At 46.5% G+C, this 25,318-nt stretch overlaps 1 protein-coding gene and 1 long non-coding RNA gene across 3 annotated transcripts in view; both read right to left on the reverse strand.

Annotated features, from left to right (window-relative positions):
* LOC146356295 (uncharacterized) overlaps positions 1 to 25,318 on the reverse strand; it is an 867,031-nt gene that overhangs the window by 643,216 nt on the left and 198,497 nt on the right. The gene's annotated exons all lie outside the window — the stretch shown is intronic.
* On the reverse strand, positions 6,312 to 24,838 carry LOC146356314 (class I histocompatibility antigen, F10 alpha chain-like). Of its 2 annotated transcripts, XM_084831704.1 has the most exons (10): positions 24,772 to 24,838; positions 21,859 to 21,975; positions 19,860 to 20,108; positions 15,537 to 15,755; positions 13,777 to 14,052; positions 11,322 to 11,597; positions 9,052 to 9,339; positions 7,336 to 7,404; positions 6,865 to 6,897; positions 6,312 to 6,344 (listed from the first exon to the last, which is right to left on the reverse strand). In XM_084831704.1, the coding sequence occupies exons 2-10, from the start codon at positions 21,917 to 21,919 to the stop codon at positions 6,313 to 6,315; spliced, it is 1,503 nt and encodes a 500-aa protein (XP_084687830.1). In that variant the 5' UTR covers positions 21,920 to 21,975; positions 24,772 to 24,838; the 3' UTR covers position 6,312. The 2 variants fall into 2 exon arrangements, with proteins under 2 accessions (XP_084687830.1, XP_084687831.1); XM_084831705.1 differs by lacking the exon at positions 21,859 to 21,975.

Raw genomic sequence — 25,318 nt, forward strand, 5'->3', positions numbered from 1 at the left:
ACAGAGCAGGAGGTTGGACCCGAAGGCCAAAATGGCCCCTTCCAAGGCTTATGATTCTGTACTTGGCTATGCTGGCTAAGGCTGGTGGGAATTCTACGCCAATACATATGGAGGGCCAAATGTTGCCCACCCCTGGTCTCAGTCATGTCTCTGAGGTAGACTGGGCCTGTTCTTCACATAGGCCGTGGCACCTTAGCAGCAGTAGTGTGACTGCTTTTATCTGTGCGTGGCTTTCCCCTTTATTTTGCTTCTTTTTACCTCAAAACTGCTAGGCCTCAGTGTTGCTATTTAGGCAGCAGCCCCTTCCCTTTGTGAGATACAAGGCTGCGGCATGATTTATGCCAAACAGCAGCACACAAACCTAGCCGTTTTGAGGTAAAAAGAGGCAAAATGAAGGAGATGAGACTACTGTGCTGCTGCTGCTAAGGAGCCAAGGCCTATGTTGGGAACAGGCCCAGCATCTACCTCAGAGACCCAGAAGAGACATGAGTTAAACCATGGAAGGGGCCTACAAGACCATCGAGTCCGTCCCCCTGCTCCATGCAGGAAGCCTACAACACCTGGTGTTCCCAAGCAGTGTCCCATTCAAGTACTAACCAGGGCTGACCCTGCTTAGCTTCCGAGATCAGACAAGATCAGGCACATTCAGCCCTTTGCTCTGTTGCCCTTTATTTTCAAGACATTTTTCCTTGCAGGGGGACGGGTGTTGGTGGTTCATATTTCACCAAATTTCACCAGTCCTTACTGAAGCTCTTCTAAATTTATTTATTTGTTTTTTTAGAAAGGGGAAGGCAAATACAATAAAAATATTTGCCCCTATGTAAGGGGCTGATTTGCCATGTAATGCCATGTAATTACTATGCATTACTATTTCATGTAATTACTATGTAATTACTATTACATTACTATGCCATGTAAGGGGCTGATTTGAGGATGGGGATTTGGGATGTAAAATATTATGCATGGTGTGGAGGAAGTGGGCAGGGAGATATTTTTCTCCCTCTCTCATAATATTAAAACCCAAAGGGATCATCCCATAATGCTGATGGGTGGGAGATGCAGGACAGATAAAAGGAAAAATTTCCTCACACAGCGCATATTTAAACTATGGAATTCACTACCACAAGTTGTAGTGATGACTGATCTGGATGGCTTTAAAAGAGGATTGGACAAATTCATGGAGGAAAAGGATATCAGTGGCTACTAGTCCTGATGGCTATATGCTACATTCAGTAACAAACTCATAATCATAACAATAAAAGTGGCTGCTTTCTTGGAAGGTCTCCTCCAAATTTTGACTGTTAACAAGGTATCTTACAAGTGTGATAGCTATACCAAAACAATTTATGCAGAGTGAAAAACAACGATACCCATATCTTTTGATCATTTATTCCACATTTAGGACTCTATTTTTTTATCCCCACCCCACCCCCTGGGGTAATCCCTTTAGGGTTGCCACATTGTAGTTGCGGACAAGGGTCCTATATATTTAACAGCTGCACAACAGGCAGAAATTTTATAGGTGTGGCTATCTGGATCACTGAATCTCCATGCTGGTTAAAGGTGTATCTGTAGAAAGTATACCCCTTCATGCAGATGTTAGAGACACAGTAACACTGGAGGTGAGGAATAGATTTCAGGGATTAGACCTGATAGACAGAGTGCCTGAGGAACTATGGACGGAGGTCCGTAACATTGTTCAGGAGGCAGCAACAAAATCCGTCCCAAAGAAAAAGAAATGCAAGAAAGCCAAGTGGCTGTCTGATGAGGCTTTACAAGTAGCTCACGAAAGAAGGGAAGCAAAAAGCAAGGGAGAAAGGGGAAGATATACCCAACTGAATGCAGAGTTCCAGAGAATAGCGAGGAGAGACAAGAAGGCCTTCTTAAATGAACAATGCAAAGAAATCGAGGAAAACAACAGAATGGGAAAGACTAGAGATCTCTTCAAGAAAATTGGAGATCTCAAGGGTACGTTTTGTGCAAAGACGGGCATGATAAAGGACAAAGAAGGCAGGGACCTAACAGAAGCAGATGAGATTAAGAAGAGGTGGCAAGAATACACAGAAGAACTATACAGGAAAGATCTGAATGTCCCTGATAGCCATGATAGTGCGGTCACTGAACTTGAGCCGGACATCCTCGAGAGTGAAGTCAAGTGGGCCTTAGGAAGCATTAGTAACAACAAAGCTAGCGGAGATGACAGTCTCCCAGCTGAGCTATTTAAAATCCTAAAAGATGATGCTGTTAAAGTGCTGCATTCAATATGCCAACAAATCTGGAACACTCAACAGTGGCCGCAAGACTGGAAAAGGTCAGTTTACATTCCAATTCCAAAGAAGGGCAACGCCAAAGAGTGTTCAAACTACCGCACAATTGCGCTCATTTCACATGCCAGCAAGGTGATGCTCAAAATCCTACAAGCTAGGCTTCAGCAGTATGCGAACCGAGAACTACCGGAAGTACAAGCTGGGTTTAGAAGAGGCAGAGGAACTAGAGATCAAATCGCCAACATTCGCTGCATCATGGAGAAAGCAAGAGAATTCCAGAAAAACGTCTATTTCTGCTTCATTGACTACGCTAAAGCCTTTGATTGTGTGGATCACAACAAACTATGGCAAATTCTTAAAGTGATGGGAGTACCAGACCACCTTACCTGTCTCCTGAGAAACCTGTACGAGGGTCAAGAAGCAACAGTAAGAACCAGACATGGAACAACCGATTGGTTCAAAATTGGGAAAGGAGTACGACAAGGCTGCATATTGTCACCCTGCTTATTTAACTTATATGCAGAGTACATCATGAGAAATGCCGGATTGGATGAATCAGAGGTCGGAATTAAGATTGCCGGGAGAATTATCAACAACCTCCGATATGCAGACGATACCACCCTAATGGCAGAAAGCGAAGAGGATCTAAAGAGCCTCTTGTTGAGGGTGAAAGAGGAGAGTGCCAAAGCTGGTTTGAAACTCAACATTAAAAAAACTAAGATCATGTCATCTGGCCCTATCGCTTCCTGGCATATAGAAGGGGAAGAAATGGAAGCAGTGACAGATTTTACTTTCTTGGGCTCCAAGATCACCGCAGATGGTGACTGTAGCCATGAAATTAAAAGACGCTTGCTCCTTGGGAGAAAAGCTATGGCAAACCTAGACAGCATAGTAAGAAGCAGAGACATCACCTTGCCGACAAAGGTCCGTCTAATCAAAGCTATGGTTTTCCCAGTAGTAATGTATGGCTGTGAGAGCTGGACTATAAGGAAGGCTGAGCGCCGAAGAATTGATGCTTTCGAACTGTGGTGCTGGAGAAGACTCTTACAAGTCCCCTGGACTGCAAGGAGGTCAAATCAGTCCGTCCTAAAGGAAATCAACCCTGACTGCTCATTGGAAGGACAGATAATGAAGCTGAAGCTCCAATATTTTGGCCACCTAATGCGAAGAGAAAACTCCCTGGAAAAGACCCTGATGCTGGGAAAGACTGAAGGCAAAAGGAGACGGCAGAGGATGAGATGGCTAGATAGCATCACGGATGCAATGAATATGAACTTGAGCACGCTCCGGGAGAGAGCGCAGGACAGGAAGGCCTGGCGTGCTATGGTCCATGGGGTCACGAAGAGTCGGACACGACTGAACAACAACACTCCTAGTGGGGGAAAAGGCAACTTTGTTTATTAGAGTTTCACAATTTCCAGAGAGGCAGTCCTTTTAGTCTGTTGCAGCAAAAACAATAAAGAGTCTTGTGACACCTTAAAGACACCACATGCATGAAGTGTTATCCTGAGCTGGCAGTTATCCATGCACACAGGGTGTGTGTGTATGTGTGTGTGAATTGTTAGTTTCAATTACCGTCAACTGCATAAATCCTACTACACTCTCCCACACTCTGTTGTCAAGCTCCAGGCTAAGCTCCAGGCTTTCTCACATCCACAGTTTGTTCCGTCTTCCAATATTTGTCCGTAGCGCTTCTGTGTCCCTCCAGCATTAATATCTTTTCCTCAATTCGCAAGACTAGTCGCCTGGAGATTTTAGTGGGGGCCTTTCCAACTCAGGGGCAAAATTCCCTCTTTCGCTCTGCTGCTTACATTTCAGGCTCACTGGATTTGCCTTGCTTACTGCTCTAAAACCCCAAAGCCTTCAACCCTCCATTATGCTACTCTAACCCCCTCCAAATTTAAGATCCTTCTAGTGTCTCACAGGGTAAGGGCCTTTTAATTTGGTTTGGGTTTGGTGGGAGAAAAAATGCTTCGGGCACAGAGTTTTGTGCAACATACTTGGGAGAATATAACCTGTGGATATCATGCTAGCATTGGCTTTCTGAGATAAAGCGTCAGAAGATTATGTTGCCTAACAGGGAGAGGGGGGATGGCTTCTGACAGGCTCCTTGCCTTTTAGGTTCAAGTGTCTGCCAGTTTGCTAACATCCTTAGCCCAATATCAGACCGCCTGCATCAGATTAGAGTTTAACAAAGTTTATTGATATTTTGAAGTGCAGTGATCACAAAAATGTTGTACAGTAGATTGTATCTCACTGTAAGATGATAATCACAAGAGATCTAAGACATTCCCCCCAGTCTAATGAAAACGTTCAAGAAAACATTATTCCCAAGCAAACAGCTGAATGCCTTCGGCACATGTTTTGCTAAACTCAGGTTTATATTACAAAAGGATTAGATATTGCTCTTTTGCTTATAAGAAGTAGTTTCTGCAGCAAACATGGCTTCCAAAAGGTTAGCTTGGCATTCTTGATTCTTGCTGATGTGATGCTCAAACAAAACTTTAAGTTGAGGGCCATCCAGGAGGAAGGGATGTTCTCTGAGGAAACTGTCACTCTGGGCAGCAGGTTCCGGGGGGGGGGGGGATTTTTCTGCTCTGTCTGTTATTGGAAAACAATTAGGATTTCAATGTGCAGCTGATTTATTGACTGAGCTCGTCCATTAAAAGCCTTTCAATCAACTAAAAATATGCTCTCAATTAACTGGGCAGAAGATTTTTTTTTAAATGTTAACTATTTCAGTAGAAGTAATTATAAAAAACAGAGTCGTTTATTTGTTTTGAAGATTTATATCCCATTTAAATTGGGGGTTGGACTCGATGGCCTTGTAGGCCCCTTCCAACCCTACTATTCTATGATTCTATGATTTCAGTGATTCTCAAGGCAGCTTACAGGCAACAAGTTGTAATAATACACAAAACCGCAGAACTCACACATACCCACAAACATAATCCGGCAGCCTTCGGCCGATGGGCGGGACCAGAGCATGCCTCCATTTGGTTCTGCAATCCCTGAGCAACTGGCAGTTGGGGCTGAGCCCGGGGGGGGGGGGGGCAGGGGAAACAAGATCCCTGCAGGTGTCTCTTCTCTGGCCAGTGGATGGGCTAGGCTGGTCACCCCCTTGCCATGATGTTTTTCCTGGGAGGCAGGGGGTGCAGCCTCCAAGTGGCCCTAGGTCTTCCAGCTGATGGCACAGCATGGAAGAGTGTTTCTTGTAAACGTATTAGTTAACATTTGGCATCACTCTTTGGAGCATGTGGCCATAAAGCCTCTTCTCCGTTGTCACTTACCTGCTTTAGGGCATCCAGATGGCCCATTTTTTCTCTGCAATGGAAAGAAGAAACTGAGAGTTAGCCTCCTCTGGTGAATGGGAGTTCTGGGAATTCCTCAGGTTTTGGATCTCTGGGGCTCTAAGTACTCCTCAACCTCAGTCCCTCTAGGGAAAGCAAAGCACCAAAGCCAGAAATGCCACCAATGACTTTTTCTCACAGCATCTCCTGGTGGCTCTCAACCTTTCTGGTCAGAGAGCCCAACAGGGACCAGGATATAGTCTTCCATCTCTATGGCTGGCTTCTTATGGTGAGGGGGCCCAAACAAGAGGGGGTCACAAGGACCTGCTGCTTCCGTCTAGAGCAGAGTGTCAAACATGTGGCCTTCCAGATGTTGTTGAACTAAAAACCCCATCACCCCTCCCCACTGGCTATGCTGGCTAAGGCAACATCTGGAGGACCACATGTTCAATACTCTGGATCTAGAACAGGGGTGGGCAGAAAGTAAGACTCCAGATGTTTCGGACTTCAACTCCTAGAAGCCCTTGCAAGCATGGCCAATAGTCAGGAATGCTGGGAGCTGAAGTCCAACCATCCGGAGATCTACTTTCTACCCACTCCTGGTCTACAGCACTGAACTGGAAGGGCAGAGAGCCTATGGGGCCTTTGTGGATGGCAAGAAGGTTAACTTGAGAGAGGTGTGGTCTTTCTTCTCCAGAACCCTGTAAGAGGCAGAATTTCTCCTGCCCCTGAGATGGGATTTCCTGACACTTACCTCAACCAAAGATTTCAGACCCTTGGTCACTTTCTGGAAAGGAGAGAAAGGAGAGAGTCTTTGGAGATGTGAGTGGGGTTGGGGGGGGCGGTTATGTCTTCCCCCATATATTCACTCATTCATTCATTCATTCATTCATTCAGTCATTCATTTATTCATTCATTTCATGTCATTTCTATACCACCCAATAGCCGAAGCTCTCTTCCCTCTATCTCAGCCCCCCCCGCCCCCCGACACTGGGGTCTCTCATAGGAAGTTGCTGTGCTTCTTCCCAATCAAAGTATCAAGCCATTCAACTAGCCCTTCCCAGAAAGCCGTTCTTCTGCCTTCAGGGGGAAAAAAAACCCAGTGGTTCCTGGGGGAACATTCTAGTGTTCCCCCTGGCAGAAACAGGAAATGAAGCAATGAAGGATGAATCCAGTGTGTTGGGCTGCTACTGCTTCCACTTTGAATCACTTCGCACAGATGTGATTCAGATGCTCTCTGGGTAGAGGAGACGAGTACTGGGAAATGGGGCTCAGTTTAGGCAAGCACAGAGGGATCAGTTACTCACGTGATGCCGCTTTGTACCAAGCGTGCTTTTTCACTGCAGAGACAAAATCAGAGAGTTAGAGCTGAGAGTGGTCCCACAGAGATCATCCAATCACACCTCCTGCAGTAAAGAAGGCCCCACAGCAGAAGAAGCGATTTAATCTTGTTTTAATATTTCTATCGCTTTTTTTTTACCAAAAAGCTTTGAGGGGGGGTCGAACCGGAGTGCCTCACACCAGCTACGAAGAGGAATGGCGAACCCTCCCAACATCAGACTGGTTTGAGACACAATGGGATCCTCAGGCAAGACTTCAGATGCTTCTGATGAGCGAGACAGAAGGAATGAGCGGGGAGCAGAGAAGTGTAGCCCCTGGGCCCAGAGTCATGGCCTCATCTGAGTCTCCAAAGGGTTCGGACTCAGCAAGAAAATGAGCCCCTCCAGTTACAGGACGGGTCCCTCCCCACCAGCAAATGCAGCCAGCAGTTCACTTACTTCTGTATAACAAGGGAAGGCAGGTGATCCCAGCCGCGAAAATTATCAATGTGAACATCAAGACAGAAACTGAAATGGGAGAAAGAGCAAAATGACTGAAGGGAAACACCAGACTATCTCCCTGTTATGAGCCAAGGCTGAGCAGGCTGAAGTCAGACAAACTAAAGTGGCAGTGGAGGGTGGGTGGGGGGAAATCAAGGAACAGCCTCCTCCCTTCTCCCATCATCTCTTTGCCCCACACGTTAGTGGAAAATTCTGCAAGAGTTCCTGAAGTGGGCGAAGCGGGGGAGACTTTTGTAGTTGTTGTATTTTCCTCTATTTTTTGCTTATGTTTCATTTGTATTCTGTTACTACAAGCTGCCTTGTGTGGGTGTAGAAATAAAGGCTGGGTTGAAGGAGAGGGCATTTGAAAGATTCATCCCTCACTAAAGTGTGGACGACAATAAACTGGTGCCTAAATTAGAATTGCCCCGCCCTTTCCAAAATAACTCAAAATGGCAAATGCGGTTCAATGTAAAGAAGTGTAAAGTGATGCACATTGGGGCAAAAATCCCAACTTCACGTATAAGCTGATGGGATCTGAGTGAGCGGTGACTGAGCAAGAAAGAGATCTTGGGGTTGTGGTGGACAGCTCGATGAAAATGACAACCCAGTGTGTGGCTGATGTAAAAAAAAAAGAAAAGAAAAGAAGAAGAGGCAAACTCCATGATAGGCATAATTAGGAAAGGAACTGAGAATAAAACTGCCAAGATCATTCTCCCCTTATACAAATGTATGGTGCGACCAGACTTGGAATACAGTGTACAGTTCTGGTCACCATACCTAAAAAAAGATACTGTTGAGCTGGAAAAATCGCAGAAAAGAGCAACTAAAATTATCAAGGAGGGCCTGAGGCAACTCCCCTATGAGGGAAGGTTACAACAGCTGGGACTGTTTAGCTTGGAAAAAATGTGAGTGAGGGGAGACAGGATAGGGGTGTACAAAATTATGCATGGTGTGGAGAATGTGGATAGGGAGGCATTTTTCTCCCTCTCTCGAAATACTAGAACCCAAAGGGGTCATCCTATGAAGCTGATTGGTGGGAGATTCAGGACAGATAAAAGGAAGGGCTTCTTCACACAGCACACAGTTAAACTATGGAATTCACTACCACAAGATGCAGTGATGGCCACCACTTTGGATGGCTTTAAGAGGGCATTAGGCAAATTCCAGGAGGAGAAGGCTATCAATAGCTACTAGTCCTGATGGTTCTATGCTACCTCTAGTATCAGAGGTAATAAGCCTATGCACACCAGTTGTTGGGAAACATGGGCGGGAGGGTGCTGTTGTGCTCACGTCCTGCTTGTAGGTTTCATGTGGGCAGCTGCTTGGCCACTTTGTGAACAGAAGGCTGGTCTAGATGGATCCTGGGTCTGATCCAGCAGGGCTCTTCTTGTGTTCTTATGCCCACCTCTTGCTGGAGGACACATCCCCCCCCCGACCTTCATCTCATGTATACATCACATCCTCCCACTCCCTGAAACATCAACAGAAGCAGCTCACCCAATCTGCTCTCCAAAGCAAACAGAGTCCTACTGTTATGGCTGTTGTAGCCTGTGATGCAACTGAAGGGATTTCTTCTTTGAATCCCTCTTTGCTCCCTGGGTGAAAATGCATCTTGCAGAATGTGCCACCCCCTCCAAAGGATCCAGCCCTTCATCCCCTGCAGTCTCTCACCACTAGGCTCCTCCCAGGCCATGTCCAGAGGTTCCGGCAGGCCTTCGTGTTCCACGTGGCACCGGTAGTGCCGCCGGTCCTTGGGGTTGATCTGGATGCTGAGCCAGGTGTGGTAAGTCCCGTCCGAGTTGGGGGCCACGACCCCACGGAACGTGTCCTGCACCCAGACTTCCCCATCCCTCCTCCAGGTGGCGTCGATCTCCTTGGGGTAGAAGCCGTGGGCCTGGCAGATGAGGGTCTCCAGGCCATCGCTCGCTGCCTTGTGTGCCACTGTCACTGCTGGGGGCTCTGTGAAAATAGCAGTGTTGGTGTCAACGCAGCTAATAGCACTTCTGCACTGGCTGGCAGGATGGATGTTGTACTTCAACCCCAGGAAAGGACGTCATGTGCTCACCCACTCCTGAGATTGGATGCCCCTTACCTGTAGCATCCCTGGCAGGTGAAACCCTCCCCCATAGGGCCTCCCCCAGCATCAAGTGGCTCTTTCAAAAGCTCAGGTATGACAAGTCGCAGTTCTGGCCCTCGTCCAGCGATCGCCTTCGGGGCTCTGGGGCAAAGATCCCTAGGCCCGAGTGGCTGAACTGGTGCAGATCGCTGTAAACTGAAGGTTATTTGGTGAATATTTCCCAGATGGAGCCTGGCTATTCCATTCAAGGGAGGGAGCCTGGAAGTGTCGCTCTACCCTTCTCCAAAATGACTGTCCTTCAATTCCTTCCTGTGTTTATGAAGCTTCATATTCATATTAAGTGAACTAAGCAGACAGGGAAGGAGCATGGCCACTACAACCGGCCACCTTGAGGTACACTCCCCTAACACACACTTCTCCCCAAACTCTCTTCTCCACAGCAGATCTACCAAAGGGGTTATCAACCAACTTGGCCAGCATTTAAAAAAGGTGTACTCAGTCAAGATTTCTTTATTTTTTATAGGATGCCATTTTTAAGAAGGAAAAGATCATACTCTTCAGAAGGGGCACTCTGCACATGCCTCAATGCACTCTGTCCTTAGCTTGATTTATTTTTTGTTTCAAAAATCTCCCAGCAGAATGAAAAGCGGTGGATCCCAGAGCACTGTTGTATGCAGGTCCCTGGTTCAATTCCTTTCATCTCCAATTAAAAGAACCAGGCAGGGCTGGGCCTTGGGAAGTCACCACATGGCTAGTAATAAGCTAGATGGACCTTGACATTAGGCAGCTTCATAGGTTCCCTCTGCACATGCTCAGAAGACCTTCTCCCATAAACACCTATGAACCCTGAGATCCTCTTCAGAGGCCTTCCTCCCTGAGCCTCCACCAAGTGAGGCGAGGCAGGTAGCTACCGGGGGAGGGCCTTTTTGGTGGTGGCACCCAGGTTGTGGAATGCCCCTGCCAGAGAGGCTCACCTGGTGTCTTCTTTATGGTCATTTTGGCACCAAGTGAAGACACTTCTATACTTTTAGGCCTCTTAAAAATCTGTGTTTTTAGTGTTCTGAACTACTGTTTTGTGGTGTTTATTTGTTAGTTCTCTGTGTTTCTTCATATCTCTCTTGAAAATGTGTATGCTGCAAATTGTTGTTTTATGATGCTGTGTTTTAAATTGCGTTTTATCATTTTATGCTGTATGATGCTCAGAATACAATGTTATTGGGCAGCTTTATATAAATATAGTATTTATAGTCAGAGGATGATGAGGGCCCTGAGTAAGGTACGAACTCTACTACCTCCAAGGATGCAGACTACGCCTTGTCCTCATCAGAATCTTCAGCTGCACGCTGGAAGGTCTCACGGCTGGAGGCCATGACACCCTTGCACATGCAACACCCCTTCCCCGCAATGACCTGAAAGGGTGCATCCCGGCAAAAAGCTTCACCATGTGACTGTTTTGATGGTTTCTTGCCGCTGTTCGTGCTGGATATAGGCACGGAGAACAATGGGGTGAAAAGAGTGGACTGGACCAGTTCAGAGCGCAGGTAGGGTGGATACCTTTTTTAATGCTCCCCCGTGAAGCAAAATATGCCCGCCTGTAGAAAGAAAGGTTTTACCCTAACTTCTTCCCACTGTGCTACATTTTTAATTGCAGGAATCATTTCTATTTATTTAGAAGATTGCTATCCTGCCTTTCAGCCACAAGGGCCCCCCATCCCCACCCTCCCTGCCTGAAGTGGTGAAGCCCAAGAGTTCGGCCACCTACGTAATGTGGATTGATGTGTGTGAGGGGAAGAGCGTGTAGAAGAATTGCCGCTTCCTTCCCCCACCAGCATCCCCTCCCCGCCAGCCAATATCCCACCCTCACCAATCTTCAGCAGAGCCTCCTTCCTGCGATGCAAGCGCTTTCTCAGCAACCCAATGCAGGTCTTCTCCAGGTAGTATTTTATATGCCTGGCAACAGACTCGTCTTCCTCCAACCTCCTCTTAGAGAGCTGGGCCTCCACACTGGGTGCTATCCAGGTGAGGGTCTCCTTGTCGAAGCTGATGAAGTCCTTCCCATCGTAAGCATCCTGATCATATCCTCCCTTGTGCCCGTCCTCACTGAGCTCACAGCCGTATCTCCACTGCAGGGTGTGAAACCCTGAAAGAGACACACGAGGCAGAGGCATCAGATGTGCAGCAGGATCAGGTCCGCACAACCTTCCCCTCCCCTCCCCTCCCACCTTTGCCCTTCTGCTATCCTGGTTTTCACGGCAGGGGCTTCTGTTCCCCCACATTCTCCCTGTGGAACTGGAAAGCTGATATTGGGAGGAAGTTATTTCACGGAATAAGGCTGACATTTTACTTCTCCTCCTCATTTTGGAATTCCAGACTTCCTGGCACAGGATGAAAAGGATCCACAAGCTGCTGATGGCAACTTCATTAAAAGAGAACCATATTAAGTTTCAGTGGTGTTTTACCCCACATAAATTAAACAAAATCTATATGAATTGTTCAGACAAGTGTTGGAGATGACGGGGAATGAAGGGCTGATTTCGTTCATGTATTTTGGTCTTGTCCTAATATAAAGAAATACTGTGAAATGGTCTTGCAAAATATTGATGAAATGACGGGACATATGTTATCAATAGACCCATTGTACGTTTTACTTGGATATGTTAAAGACTTAAATTTAACCTGTGATTTGGAGCTTGTTGTTAAACTTTTAACAGTAAATAAAATACTGATAGCTACTTTCTGAAGGAAGACCAGGATTCCAGCTAATGAAGACTGGGTTTCAGAGGGTTTGGGATATGGTTTATATGATAAAATTGACTTATTTAAGAAGGTATAAAGAACAAGGCTCTGTAAAGAAGTTTATTCAGAATTGGTCATTGTTTGTCATGTATTGGAACTCTGAATTCAGGGATGGCTTGAATCCTTCTGTTAAGTTTGCAATATTGTAAGCTTTTTTATTAGATTTGTGAAAATGAAAATAAAACTTAAAAGAAGAAAGGAAAAAAAGAAAAGTATCCACAAGGACTGGTGTATTAGACCTTCGTTTTGCACCACATGAGGGCCATGATAGGCTGGATCCATAAGGAGCTGCCAGGGTGGCAAAGGTAGTCTATGTGCCAAAACCAGACCCAAGCCCAGCCCAAAAGGGATCTAGGTAGACCATCTTTATCAAAGATCACCTGTAGTTGTGCATCCATCGCCCTCTCAACCACCTTCCTTGGAAAAGGTGAATATGAATCTGGCCTGTAATTGTTATAGTCATCCATGTTCCACACAGAGAATCCCATCAGATCAGTATATGAAAAGAAGCTGCACTGTGCAGCAAAACTGTGGAAACTGTCCTGGCTCCAGCATTAAAACACTTGGTCAATACATGCAACTTCATAGGAATCAGATTTGACGCTTTGCTCACTAGCATCAAGAAGGCACTTGTTCTGCAATCTTTCTTGCTAGATAGTAAGCAATCTTGGTGCAAGCCAGAATGCTTAAAATCAGCAACTTCACATGTTAAGAGGGGGGGTGGGGCTAACAACTTGTACATGAACTACCCAATAACCATTGGCGAATGTCAGAATGTCGCCAGTGCAGAAGTTGCACCAGTATAAAAGACTCCAAACTCTGTTCATCTTTGATGAATCTTCTGCATCTTGAAGGCTGGAAGCAAAGTTATGCCTCCACAGATGTTTCCCACATGCACCTGAAGACAGAACTAGTCACCCAGACAGGAAGCTTGGTGCCCAAGACTGAGAGCTTCTCCACATGAGGTTAAAATCCCACAGCCTTACTGGGTCTTCTGCTTCTGGATTCCTTGCGGGATTGAGACAGCCTCCTTTACACGTGGTTGTTTCCAGGTTTTTTTCTTTCTGGGCAAGTTCAGTCCCCAGCATTTCCAAATTAAAAAAACCCCCACACTTCATGGAGGCAGAGCTGAGAATGATTCTGGAGAGGCACTGCTGGTTGCAGTAGAGTCTTCTGGGCCACGTGGACTCATGGTCTGGCTCTGCCTAAAGGGGCTTCCTATGATTTTGCCCTGGAGAATTTCCATTTTGTAGGAGCCAGCTACACAGGAACTGGAAGACATGCTCAGCCATTGGGGTGGGCTGGAGGGCTGCCCTCTGGGGACAGGTCTTCTTCTGCCCAGCCCCATCTTGTTCGCCCTCGGGGGGGGGGGTGATCTATACCCTCCTCCACCCCTGCATCGCCAAGCTGCACTCAAAGTCATGACGGGGCAAACGGGAAGAGGATGTGAACGTAGGAAAAGGGTATAGGAAGAAGAAATTGGGGTGGGCAGGGGAATCCATGCCCTTCTGCCCTCCACTCACCCTCACTGCGGTTATAGTAATTCCCCAGGGTCACCAGGTTGATTCTGAAGTCCTGCTGGGCGCTCCGGGCTATCTTGGTGTACATGTCCCAGTCTGGGTGATCCTCCTTCAGCTTCTCCATCCACGCAGTCCGAGGGAGGTAGCGCTGGGTGTGGCTGTCATAGTGAGCGACAAGTTGATCATCCACATACTCCCCGATGATGAACTGGGGCAGCCCCGGGTTGGGCTCCGACACGTACGTGTAGGAATAGTGGAGGGAGTGCGAGGAAGAGGAGCCTGGAATGGGAAAAAGAGGGCTACAGTTGGGGGGTTTTGCCACCGAGGATTCCCCCCAAAACAACTTCTACCCCTTCCCATTAGGCTGCCCCCTGCCTGGAAGCAGAAAACTCATTGGCCCCATTATAAAATAAAACCACTCCTAGCGGTTCCCATTAAGATCTTAAAGAGAGAACCAGGCAAGTAGGAGCAGTGGAGGACTGTCTGTGTAAAACAGCCTTCCACGACCTAGCGCCCTCCAGATGTGTTGGACTACAATTCCCATAATCCCCAGCCAGCATGGTCAACACATCTGGAGGGCACCAGGTAGAGGAAGGCTAAGACCCTCTCACCTGCAGCCACTGCAAATGTAATAATGGTCTCCAACCTTGCATTTCCTGGATAAAGGTACCAGTCGATTACAATTCACCTTACCTGTACATGTTCTGACCTTCCTACGTCTGACACAAGCCCAAACTGTGATTAGGGTTGGAAACGGATGGTGTATAATTTGAGCCAAGGGTGGCAGTCCAGGCACGAAAACTCCCCTGAAATTTCCCCTGTGCACCGACTACCTACAAAAATATGCCGCCTGCCTGGGGGAGGGCAGAATCAAAAGGGCAAAGGGCGCCCAAGGCATGTCAGCAGATGACGTGCATATATGCATTTCTCTGTACTCTTGTTTGTTTTAATGTTGGTGATGTTTGTGAATGGCTTGGAGCACAATGTATTGTGGAAAGCGCGGTGCACAAACAAGTTGACTACCCCAGTAAGCGGGGAGGGGAACAGAGCTCAGTGGTGAGGCGCATGATTTGTGTCTCTGCTTAGAAGGATTTGGGGAGCTGGATAAGGCTTCAGCCCGAGACCATGAATATCAGCTGCTAATGAGATTAGATAGTACTAGGTGAATAACAACCATCATTTCACTCTCTCTCTCAGTAATCCTTAAGATAGCTCCATATAGCGGGCCAGTATAATATTGTTTGAGCACACTCCGGGAAAGAGCGGAGGACAGGAAGGCCTGGCGTGCTGTGGTCCATGGGGTCACGAAGGGTCGGACACGACTGAACGACTGAACAACGACAACAACATAATATTGTGGTGCAGGTAGGGAGACTGGGCCTGAGAGAATATATGCTCGTGTGAGTTGTCTGACAGAGACTTTGCTTCCTCTGCTATGAACACAGATTTCCTTTGTCCCACAGGTTTGGAAACTCTCTTGCACAGTTCTCCAAAACCTGGCCCTGCCTTTTACATGCCAAGAACATGCATTGCATGCACATGCACACATATGTCTGGGTGCACATTCTGCCCTCCCTCCCTCCTTGCAAATGTGGGGGTCTAGCCCCAGAGAAACGCCGAGAGCGCAGTCCTATGCATGTTTAGACAGAGAAATGGCCTACAGCTCCCAGCATTCCCCAGCCAGCCATGCTGGCTGGGGAATGCTGGGAGTTGTAGGCTTTTTCTGTCTAAACATGCATAGGTCTGTGCCCTGAGATACTCACCACAGCAACCCCCCAGCAGAAGGACAGACACCAGGAGCAACTGGTGCCATCGAAACAGTCTGGTCTGAATGGAGCCCAAACCTCTCACTGGGCTCTTGCTGCTTGCCACCCACTTCATGCAGAGTGGTGAAAACTGACGAGGAGAAATCCAGAACCGGAGGCAAGACAGGATGCAGGAAAACGCAGCAAAGCAGTATGTAATGACTGAATTATACGAGTCTGAAAGAAAGGCGCCCAAAAACCAGTATAAGAAGAAGAAAAAGTACATGCGTTCATTGACCGTCTCTTTTTCCATGCACGAAAACAGTTCTCCATCCAGGCAAAGAGGCACATTATAAGTGAGCACAACATGCAGGATGCAGAGGTGAAAGCTGGGGCTTTAACTTACAATTTCTTTAGTTTCTGGAGCACAAGTGAATTTGTCGGCACCGTAAATCTCTTAAACTGAAGATTTCTTGATCCTACGACGTTCATTTTTTTTTTTTTTTTAAGGGAATTCGCTGAATTACACAAGACCACTTATTTGTGCAAGGGACATCTGTATAGCAGTTCGCTCAAGCAATACTCCTCCATGCTGCCTGGTTTGTCTGCACATGTAGGGATAGAGCCCACAGAATTCACTCTGTTTATCAAAGACCCTGTGATATTTCATCCACAGTTATAAATGCCCCAATAACATCCAAGTTAAGACGACTGCAGTGAGCCCTGCGTGGGGCTGCCTAACCAGACTTTGGAAACACTGAATGGTTAAAAATACTGCAGTAAGACTGTCACCGATACAGGAACTAGAGAAGGTATCACTCCAGCACACAACCTCCATCAACCAACGGGACAGTCCCCCTCTGGCCAATTTAATCAGCTAGGAAAGGGAAGGATTGAGAGAGCATCACTCTCTCGCTGAAGCATTCTGCATCACTTCAGTTGGGTCTGCTCCAGAGTAATCCTTTTACTGTTGGTCTTAATGTTTAAATTCATTATTGCAACTGGTGTACATAGGCCCACTGCCTCCGGTACTGGAGGTAGCACATAGCCATCAGGACCAGTAGCCATTGATAGCCTTCTCCTCCAGGAATTTGTCTGACCCCCTTTCAAAGCCATCTAAGGTGGTGGACATCACTGTGTCTTGTGGAAGTGAATTCCATAATTTGAAATTCATTCCATTTCATTCCAAAGAATGAAATCAGGGAGCCATCCAAAGGAAAAGGCATTATATTAACAGGAGACTTCAATTATCCTTACGTAGACTGGATAAATGAGTATTCTCGTCATGACAGAGGTCAATATTTTAAATACCCTAAGCGATTATGCTCAGGAACAGTTGGTCATGGCACTGACCACAGGGCAGGCAACCGTGGTGGTGAGAAAGTGTCTCCCCCCCCCCCCGATACTCAGCCTAAAAGCAAGACATCCAGAATGAAAAGATATAAACATTTAAAACATTTAAAAAGGAACACCTCTCATTAAGTAAAATAAAATAAATAAAAATAGTTAGTGGCAAGAAGAATTACCAAAACGTCTCACCCCCAAACTAGAGGTGCAGAACCAGACAGCTGGTGGGCCACTGTGTGAACAGAATGCAGGACTAGATGGACCTTGGTCTGATCCAGCAGGGCTCTTCTGATGTTCTCAGGCCTATGGGCTAAAATCCGGCCCTCGGGGGTTCCCCAGGCACCATGCCTCTTTCCCTCAACAACTTATCCTTTGGTTGTTTCCCAGCTTTTGCATTTTTTTCCCACCATTCTAAATGGTTGAACTGCCTTAGTTGAACTAAGGCTTAGTTACCGACAGCAGGAGCTTTACACAAAAATGCGCTGGTGTTTTGGCCCCTCTGCTTTTGCCTTCAGACCTGCCCACCACTGGAACGTGGCTCCTGAAAGCTTCTCCAAAATGGAATTCTGCCCTCAGGCTGAAAGAGGTTCTGCACCCCTGCCCTAAACCAAAAAAAGATGAAGGGAGGGTTTTCTTCCCCAAAGGAGGAACGGGGATTCTATATCAGAGGAATGAGCACTCTGAAGAATGAGCACGAGAGGGGCAAGATCCTGCATCCTCTTCCACAGTACTTTCTTGAAACACTTTAATAGAGGAGATGTGGAGGGTGATGCAAACCTGGTTCCCCACCCATCCCTCCCCAGGAGAGGAAGGAGCCAGAAGTGGAAACCTCCACTTTCATCCAGAAAGCCAAGTCCCTGCAAGGGGTGTTTTTAAAAACACAGGAACAAACAAGGCTGCCTGATGTCAGACCCTGGGTCCAGCTAGCCCAGTGTTGTCGACACTGACTGGCAGCAGCAGCAGCTCTCCAGGGTTTCGGGCAGGGGTTTTTCTCTGCCCTACCTGGAGCTGCTGGGGATTAAGCCTCGGACTTTCTGCATGGAAAGCATGTGGCACTACCACCGAGCCATGGGTCCCTAAAAAAATTATTATTATTATTACATTTATATCCTGCTTGTATGCTTGTTTTTGCCAAGTTTTTAGTTGCTACACTGTAGTAATATTAATACGTGGATCTCTCATCATTAGCAAAAATCTCTCCTGTTATCAGGTGATGTTCAAGGTGATGTTGTTGACATATAAGGCCCTACACCATTTGGGGTCAATCACTGAGATTGAGAGACCAGGGCTACAAAACTCATCAGACTTTCTGCCCAAGAAATTAGAAGCTATTCTTGCATCAACTTGAAAAAGATCTTATGTTGATTCTGACTTATACCATTGTTCCGTTCTTGATAGCATCTATTTTATGTGGTTGACAGTATTCACTGCATGTATTATAATTTAAAAATTGGGTATGTATTTAAATATTTACATGTTTGTGACTATATATCTTAGTACAATATAGGTACTATTCATATAATATTGGGTCTTTGCACTGGTGGTGTTGATTGCTGCTAGGGAGGGGCTTCAGATCAGTGGTACATCACGTACTTTGCCTAAAGTTAAGTCCCAGATCCAATTCCCAGATGAAAGGATCCATTAGAAGGTGATAGGAAAGACCCCGGCCTGAGATCCTGGAAAGTTGCTGCCAGTCCGAGCGGACAATACTAGGCTGGATGGATGAATGGTCTCAGTACAAGACAGATTTCTATAAACTTCTCCCAACTGTGTGACAAATTGCAACAGGACTCTGGTTCAGAGCCGGCTGCCAGTTCCAAACCTAAATGCTTGGTGTTGCTATACAGTGGAACGGGGAGGTACCTGGAGACTAGGAAAGGGAAAAGGTGTCCCTTCTCCTTTCCTCCTTCCTGAAACTTCCTGATGTAGCAGGGCTGGGCAACCTGTGGCCCTCCAGATGTTGTTGTACTTCACTTCCCAGCAGCCCCAGCCAGCCTGGCCAATTGTGAAGGTTGATGGTAATTGGAATTTATCAGCATTTGTGGGGCCCCTGTTTCCCCAGCCCTGTCATACAGTATGGAGAAAGGAGCTTTTTAACTTCATGATGTGCATCCAACCACCCTAATTCCCCATTCCAAGATCCTATATGCTATTAGGAACTCAAATAGGCCAGTTTCTTCACTCTCACTCTATTTTACATTTCCCCTCCCTAACAGGCACCCATTCTGGAAGTCCTGGAAGTCACTGAGCACAGTCTGTTGTTGAGCTATTTTGGTTTTTTTAAAAAATAAACTATTTCTATTTCTTTTTAACTTAGAAACATACATCCTTCTGGGTACCCAGCTAGTCCACCCACCACATCATTTTTAGTGGTTCTGTTTCAATTCAAAGCTGATAGGCACTCAAGTAACTAAGTTCGATATTAGAGAGAATCACGGAAATGTAAAAAATCGGATCCCTCTGCTTCATCTCCCAAACATGAGTGTATCTTTGTATACATAAAATGTAACCCACCCAGAGGACGTATGTTGCTGGCAAGTCAAACACATATAGTAAATAAAAAACCCAAATAAAATAAGATGCTTACAGGAATAAGCATGTGATGAGGATTATGAAGGGAGTCATCAGCTAAATTAGGAAATTTCTTTCTTTTTTAAAGTCAGGTCATTGGTTGCAAACATAAATATGCCATTTTAAGCTCTCTGCTACCCTGATCCAAAACACTTCACCTTGAAAGGCTGATGAGCAGTAATGATCCAGATAGGATTCCTAACCCTATATTTTGTACATAAGGAACATTCAGATATACGATCGGGGGGAAGACACACGCATATCAGCTGACTGAGATGGCACAAGCCAGTGTATTACCACATCTGTCTGCTGTGTGCAGAGATCAGCTCTTCCATCCAGGATTAATGTGAGCAGGGAGGCCAGGGCATAGAAGAATCACCGTCCCCTCCCCACACAAGCTCTTTGCCAACTTCCCGTCCTCACCTGGCTTCAGCAGAGTCTCTTGGCCCTTTTCTGATGATTTCTCAATGGGTTTCTTCAGCACAGAAAGTTTCCTTTCTTGAAAAACGTCTGCTACAGCCTTCCACTTTTTCATGCGAGCTTTGGTGAGGATCTTCTTGTCGAAGCGGGTGACGTCTTTCCTGTTGGAGCTATGCTGTCCAGACATTCCATGGAGTTTTTGCCTGTTTGTGCTCAATTCAGAGCCACAGGTATATTTCCACATGAGCAATCCTGAAAGAGACAGCTTCATCAGAGCCAGGGCAGACTCACACCCCTCCCATCTCCTCCCTGCAACCCGCTGTTCTGAAAACTGGTATCGAGAAGGGAGCGTTGGGGCATTTCCCTTTTTAATATGGGGGAACTTCATCACACACAAGTCTCCTCTCCACCTAAAGTTTCCTGGATCTGCTCCTAGAACCAGATGAAGTGGCAGAAGCCACAGGCGCTAACGCTGGCTGTACTATCTCAGGCTAGAAGTGGGGGCATCCCTTCTTTGGAGTGCTCTTCCATGTAAAACCACACACATGCACACCTTTACTCTCACTCTGCAAGCTGAAAGCCGGGATTTCAAGGAGCTGCAGTCTCTCCTTCCTGAACTCCAAGAAATTCTCAGTGACGTTGATGTTCACAAAATGTTCTGTTTTTGAAAAGGTATGGTTTATCCTTCAACATTATCTTGTGCAACGGGATGAGGACCTCCATGTCCAGACTGGTGGGAAGCCCTGAACATAAGCACGACGGAAGCTCATTAAAGAGGGGGCATGACGGAGTTCCCTAGGGAGGGAGTTCCACAGAGTGAGGGCCTTCTCTGTGGTGGCCCCCACTCTGTGGAACTCCCTCCCTAGGGAACTCCGTCATGCCCCCTCTTTAATGAGCTTCCGTCATGCATTAAAAACGTGGCTGTTCAGGCAGGCATTTGGGGTGGGTTAGGGTATTTTTTTTAAAAAAAATTATGGTAAAATTTTATTGTTTTAAATTGTTTTATGGTGGGTTGTACATCGCCCAGAGTGGCTGGGTGACCAGTCAGATGGGCGATTAATAAATTTAATAAATAAATACATAAATAAATAAAGCACGTAAGAAGAGCACTGCTGGATCAGACCAAGGGTCCATCTAGTCCAGCATTCTGTTCACACAGTGGCCAACCAGCTGTCGATCAGGAAAGTAACAGCTTCAAAGAAAGAGCTACAGCAGACCCACATTTCTCCATTCTCCTCCCAACATCTCTTCTGATTTTTTGCAGAGGATTCCTCTTCCCCTTCAGGAATGAGAGAACTGGTATTGAGAAGGGGGATTGGAGGCATTTCTATGGAGAGCTCATTTGCACACACAGTCTCCTTGCCGGAGAATCCCAGCTTATCATAAATGACCTGAGTGAACTTTCACTCCTGCTTTGCTCCTCCCTGCTAGCGTGACCACTAAGCAAACCAGGAAGGGTTTGCTCAGCATGTCATCTGAACTGGGAAGTCTGGCTTATTGCTCCCTTGACAAGCCAGAATCGCAAGCCAGTGTTTTTTCTCGGTTTACAATTCCTGGCTTGTTTCAGAGCAAGAAGCCATGAGCCCATGTTCAGACAACATGCTGAGCAAATCATTCCTGGTTTGTTTAGCAGTTGCCCTAGCAGGGAAAAACAAAGCAGGAGCAAATGGGCTGTGTGCACCAGTACACCGGATTTCTCCAGAATCCTGTCTTATCAGTGTATGTGCGAACGCAGTCAAACTCTCATCCTGCAAGCAGGAAACCAGAAATTCAGGAAGCACGTTTGTATCATAGCAGTCTCCCTGCTGTGTTAGTTTCCTATATGCAGGAAACATTTGGTATATAAGAGAGCACTCAAAAATATAAGCTTATCAACTGCCGCATTCTGTAGCACAGTTCAGCACACTACCCCCTCATCTTGCTGGTCTTCAACCCAGAATAAACACGAATGGCCATGTGTGGGTAGTTGGGAATGCCTCCACACAGCAGTTCCCTTCCTCACCTGTTTCCTTCGAAAACTCCATCACTTCTACATATTTCTGCAGTAGCTCAATACGTTCCATCTTGAGTTGGGCAAACTGAATCTTCAACCACCTCTTTGACGCCTGCTGACGATGCTCTGAAAGAGACACACAAGACAGGGTCCTCAGCATGGCAACCCAACAGCCTCCTCCTCCCTTCCAAAGACTATGGCATGCTGGCCACACTTGACCGTGTCTTGCGCAAAAACAAAATGGTGGGCTGGACGTGATGTTACGGCACTTTGCAGGGAAGAGTTCCATTGCTGGACGATGGTAGTTGCTGTAGGCCAACATACCTGGAGGCCGCCAAGCTGAGATAGCTGCCTTAAAGCAAAGCCCAATTGCTCCAGGCAGAATGGAGGTGGGGAAGGAACTCAGCCACTGAGGGTGGAATGGAAGAATCCAGTCCAGTCCAACTGGATAAGGTTGATTAAAGGAAAAGGAAAACCGGGGACCAGAAAAAAAAAAAGCAGTGAGCGTTAGCAATAATGAAAAGAAAATTAAATAGTAACAGATTTACACAGAAACCAGGGTCCCTTGGACATTTAGAAGAGCCTCCTGTGCTGGTAAAAAATGGATGAAGTGGAACAAATTAAAAAGGGGCATTATACCATGTTCTATGGCACAGGTGGGCATGTAGGCCTCAACTGTTAGCCCTGTGTGTTTGTGAATGGATAGTGTGTGTGTGTGAGTGTGTGTGTGTGCGCATGCGTGCATGTGAGAGAGAGAGAGATTGAATAATAGAATTAGACAGTTGGAAGGGACCTCAGAGATCATCTAGTCGAAGAAAGCAGACTGCAAGGTTCAAATGGCCTTGGTGTACAAAATGAAGCAGGACAAAGGCTAATAGAGTTTTGCCAAGAGAACACGCTGATCATAGCAAACACTCTTTTCCAACAGCACAGGAGGCGACTCTACACATGGACATCACCAGATGGACAATATCGAAATCAGATTGATTATGTCCTTTGCAGCCAAAGATGGAGAAGCTCTATGCAGTCAGTCAGAACAAGACCTGGAGCTGACTGTGGCTCAGATCATGAGCTGCTTCTTGCAAAATTTTGGCTGAAATTGAAGAACGTAGGGAAAACCACTAAACCATTCAGGTATGACCTAAATCATATCCCTTATGAATATACAGTGGAGGTGACGAATAGATTTCAGGGATTAGACCTGATAGACAGAGTGCCTGAGGAACTATGGACGGAGGTCCGTAACATTGTTCAGGAGGCAGCAACTCAATCCATCCCAAAGAAAAAGAAATGCAAGAAAGCCAAGTGGCTGTCTGAGGAGGCTTTACAAGTCGCTGACAAAAGAAGGGAAGCGAAGAGCAAGGGAGAAAGGGGAAGATATAGCCAACTGAATGCAGAGTTCCAGAGAATAGCAAGGAGAGACAAGAAGGCCTTCTTAAATGAACAATGCAAAGAAATCGAGGAAAACAACAGAATGGGAAAGACTAGAGATCTCTTCAAGAAAATTGGAGATCTCAAGGGAACATTTTGTGCAAAGACGGGCATGATAAAGGACAAGGCACTGACTACGCTCAATAGCTGCCTTAAAGCAAAGCCCAATTGGTTCAGGCAGAATGGAGGTGGGGAAGGAACCCAGCCACTGAAGGTGGAATGGAAGAATCCAGTCCAGTCCAATTGGATAAGGCTGATTAAAGGAAAAGGAAAACCGGGGACCAGAAGAAAAAAAAAAGCAGTGAGCGTTAGCAATAATGAAAAGAAAATTAAATAGTAACAGATTTACACAGAAACCAGGGTCCCTTGGACATTTAGAAGAGCCTCTTGTGCTGGTAAAAAATGGATGAAGAACAAATTAAAAAGGGGCATTATACCATGTTCTATGGCACAGGTGGGCATGTAGGCCTCAACTGTTAGCCCTGTGTGTTTGTGAATGGATAGTGTGTGTGTGTGTGTGTGTGTGTGTACACACGCATGCATGAGAGAGAGAGAGAGAGAGAGAGATTGAATAATAGAATTAGACAGTTGGAAGGGACCTCAGAGATCATCTAGTCGAAGAAAGCAGACTGCAGGTACTAGAGCAGGGGCAGGCAGAGAGTAGACTCTCGGATGTTTTGGATTTCAACTCCCAGTATTTCTGACCACTGGCCATGTTGGCAGCGGTTTCTGGATGGTGAAGTCCCAAACATCTGGAGATCTACCTGCCCACCTGTTCTGGGGGATCTCCCCATAACACCAAAAAGCACACTTTACCCATCTAAACCTCCACTCCCTCCGCTAGAAAGTGCACCCCCCACTTCTCCTGCATCTGACAGCTGGAGCCCGTTCGCACCTAAACTTAGAAGACTGTTGGTAAAACAAAATGGAAAAATTATACCTAAAAAGTACCTTTCTCTGTACTGAAAGGGCTCCTTCTAGCTAAGCTCTAATTTTGTATACTTTGTCTTTTTAATATATATTGTAATATATTTTATGTAAACTGTTGCCCTGGGAGCATAGGTGAAGGAGGGTTAGGTGAAAGAGGGGATCTAAACTGCTCCCCTGAAAGGCACTTGGACACACCGGGGTATCCCTGAAAGTGTGCTTAAGGTGGGGAAGGGGGGAGGTTCAAGGCAGACTAATTTTCAGACAGATGTGTACATCCATTTGCTGGAGAGGGGCAACTCGTAAAGCTACAATAAGCTAACACATTCAGTATCGGTGAGATGAGTTTGATCACAGTCGCACCGACCTTTCAATAAAGAATAAATCTAGGAAGTAGGAAATGCTCCAGGTAACAAATGGTGGAGCAGTTTAGGGCTATATCCACCCCCTTCTCCTTCACACAAACAACTGGTCTGGGTGGGAATTCTGCCCTTTCTGCTTCCCGGGCAGTTTAGAAGTGTGTATAAGAGGGGGGGGGGGGTCCCGATTCCCCCAGAAACTCACCAGCTTACAGCCGCAGGGCTCTCACACGGAGGGAGCACCCGCGCCTTGCTCGCCCGCTTTCGTTTCTGCTGCGTTTGGGGTTGGGAGGATTTCCGGCAACAGAGAAAGTCGGACGGGGAAGGCATCAGCCCGACCAACTGGAGAAACGCGCTTTCGTTTCATCAGAAGTTGCTGGGTGATGTCGCCTCGCAAGGCGCGCGGAAAGTTTACCCGCAGTTATGGTGGGTATGTCCCCTCTTGCCATTTTCTCCCCACTCTCAATTTGGAGAGTTGGGGTGGGGGGGAGGGACACTTGAGTTGCTTTAGTTTAGATGGACAGGGTGGGAAGCGCTACCTGGAGATGCCGGAGATTGAATCTGGGACTGCAAAGACTCTAGTCCTCATGGTTAATAAAGGGCTGTATTAAATAGGAACATCAGAAGCTGGCTTATACTGAGTCAGTCCCCTGGTCTGTCAGTATTGTCTGCGCTGACTCACAGCACCGGCTCTCCAGGGTTTCAGGCAGGGTTCCCTGCTCTACCTACATTTTAGTACATTTTGGAAGACG

Source organism: Heloderma suspectum, chromosome 2 (assembly GCF_057233095.1).
Source record: "Heloderma suspectum isolate Gila_16-S chromosome 2, 16-S_ref, whole genome shotgun sequence".
NCBI lineage: Eukaryota > Metazoa > Chordata > Lepidosauria > Squamata > Helodermatidae > Heloderma > Heloderma suspectum.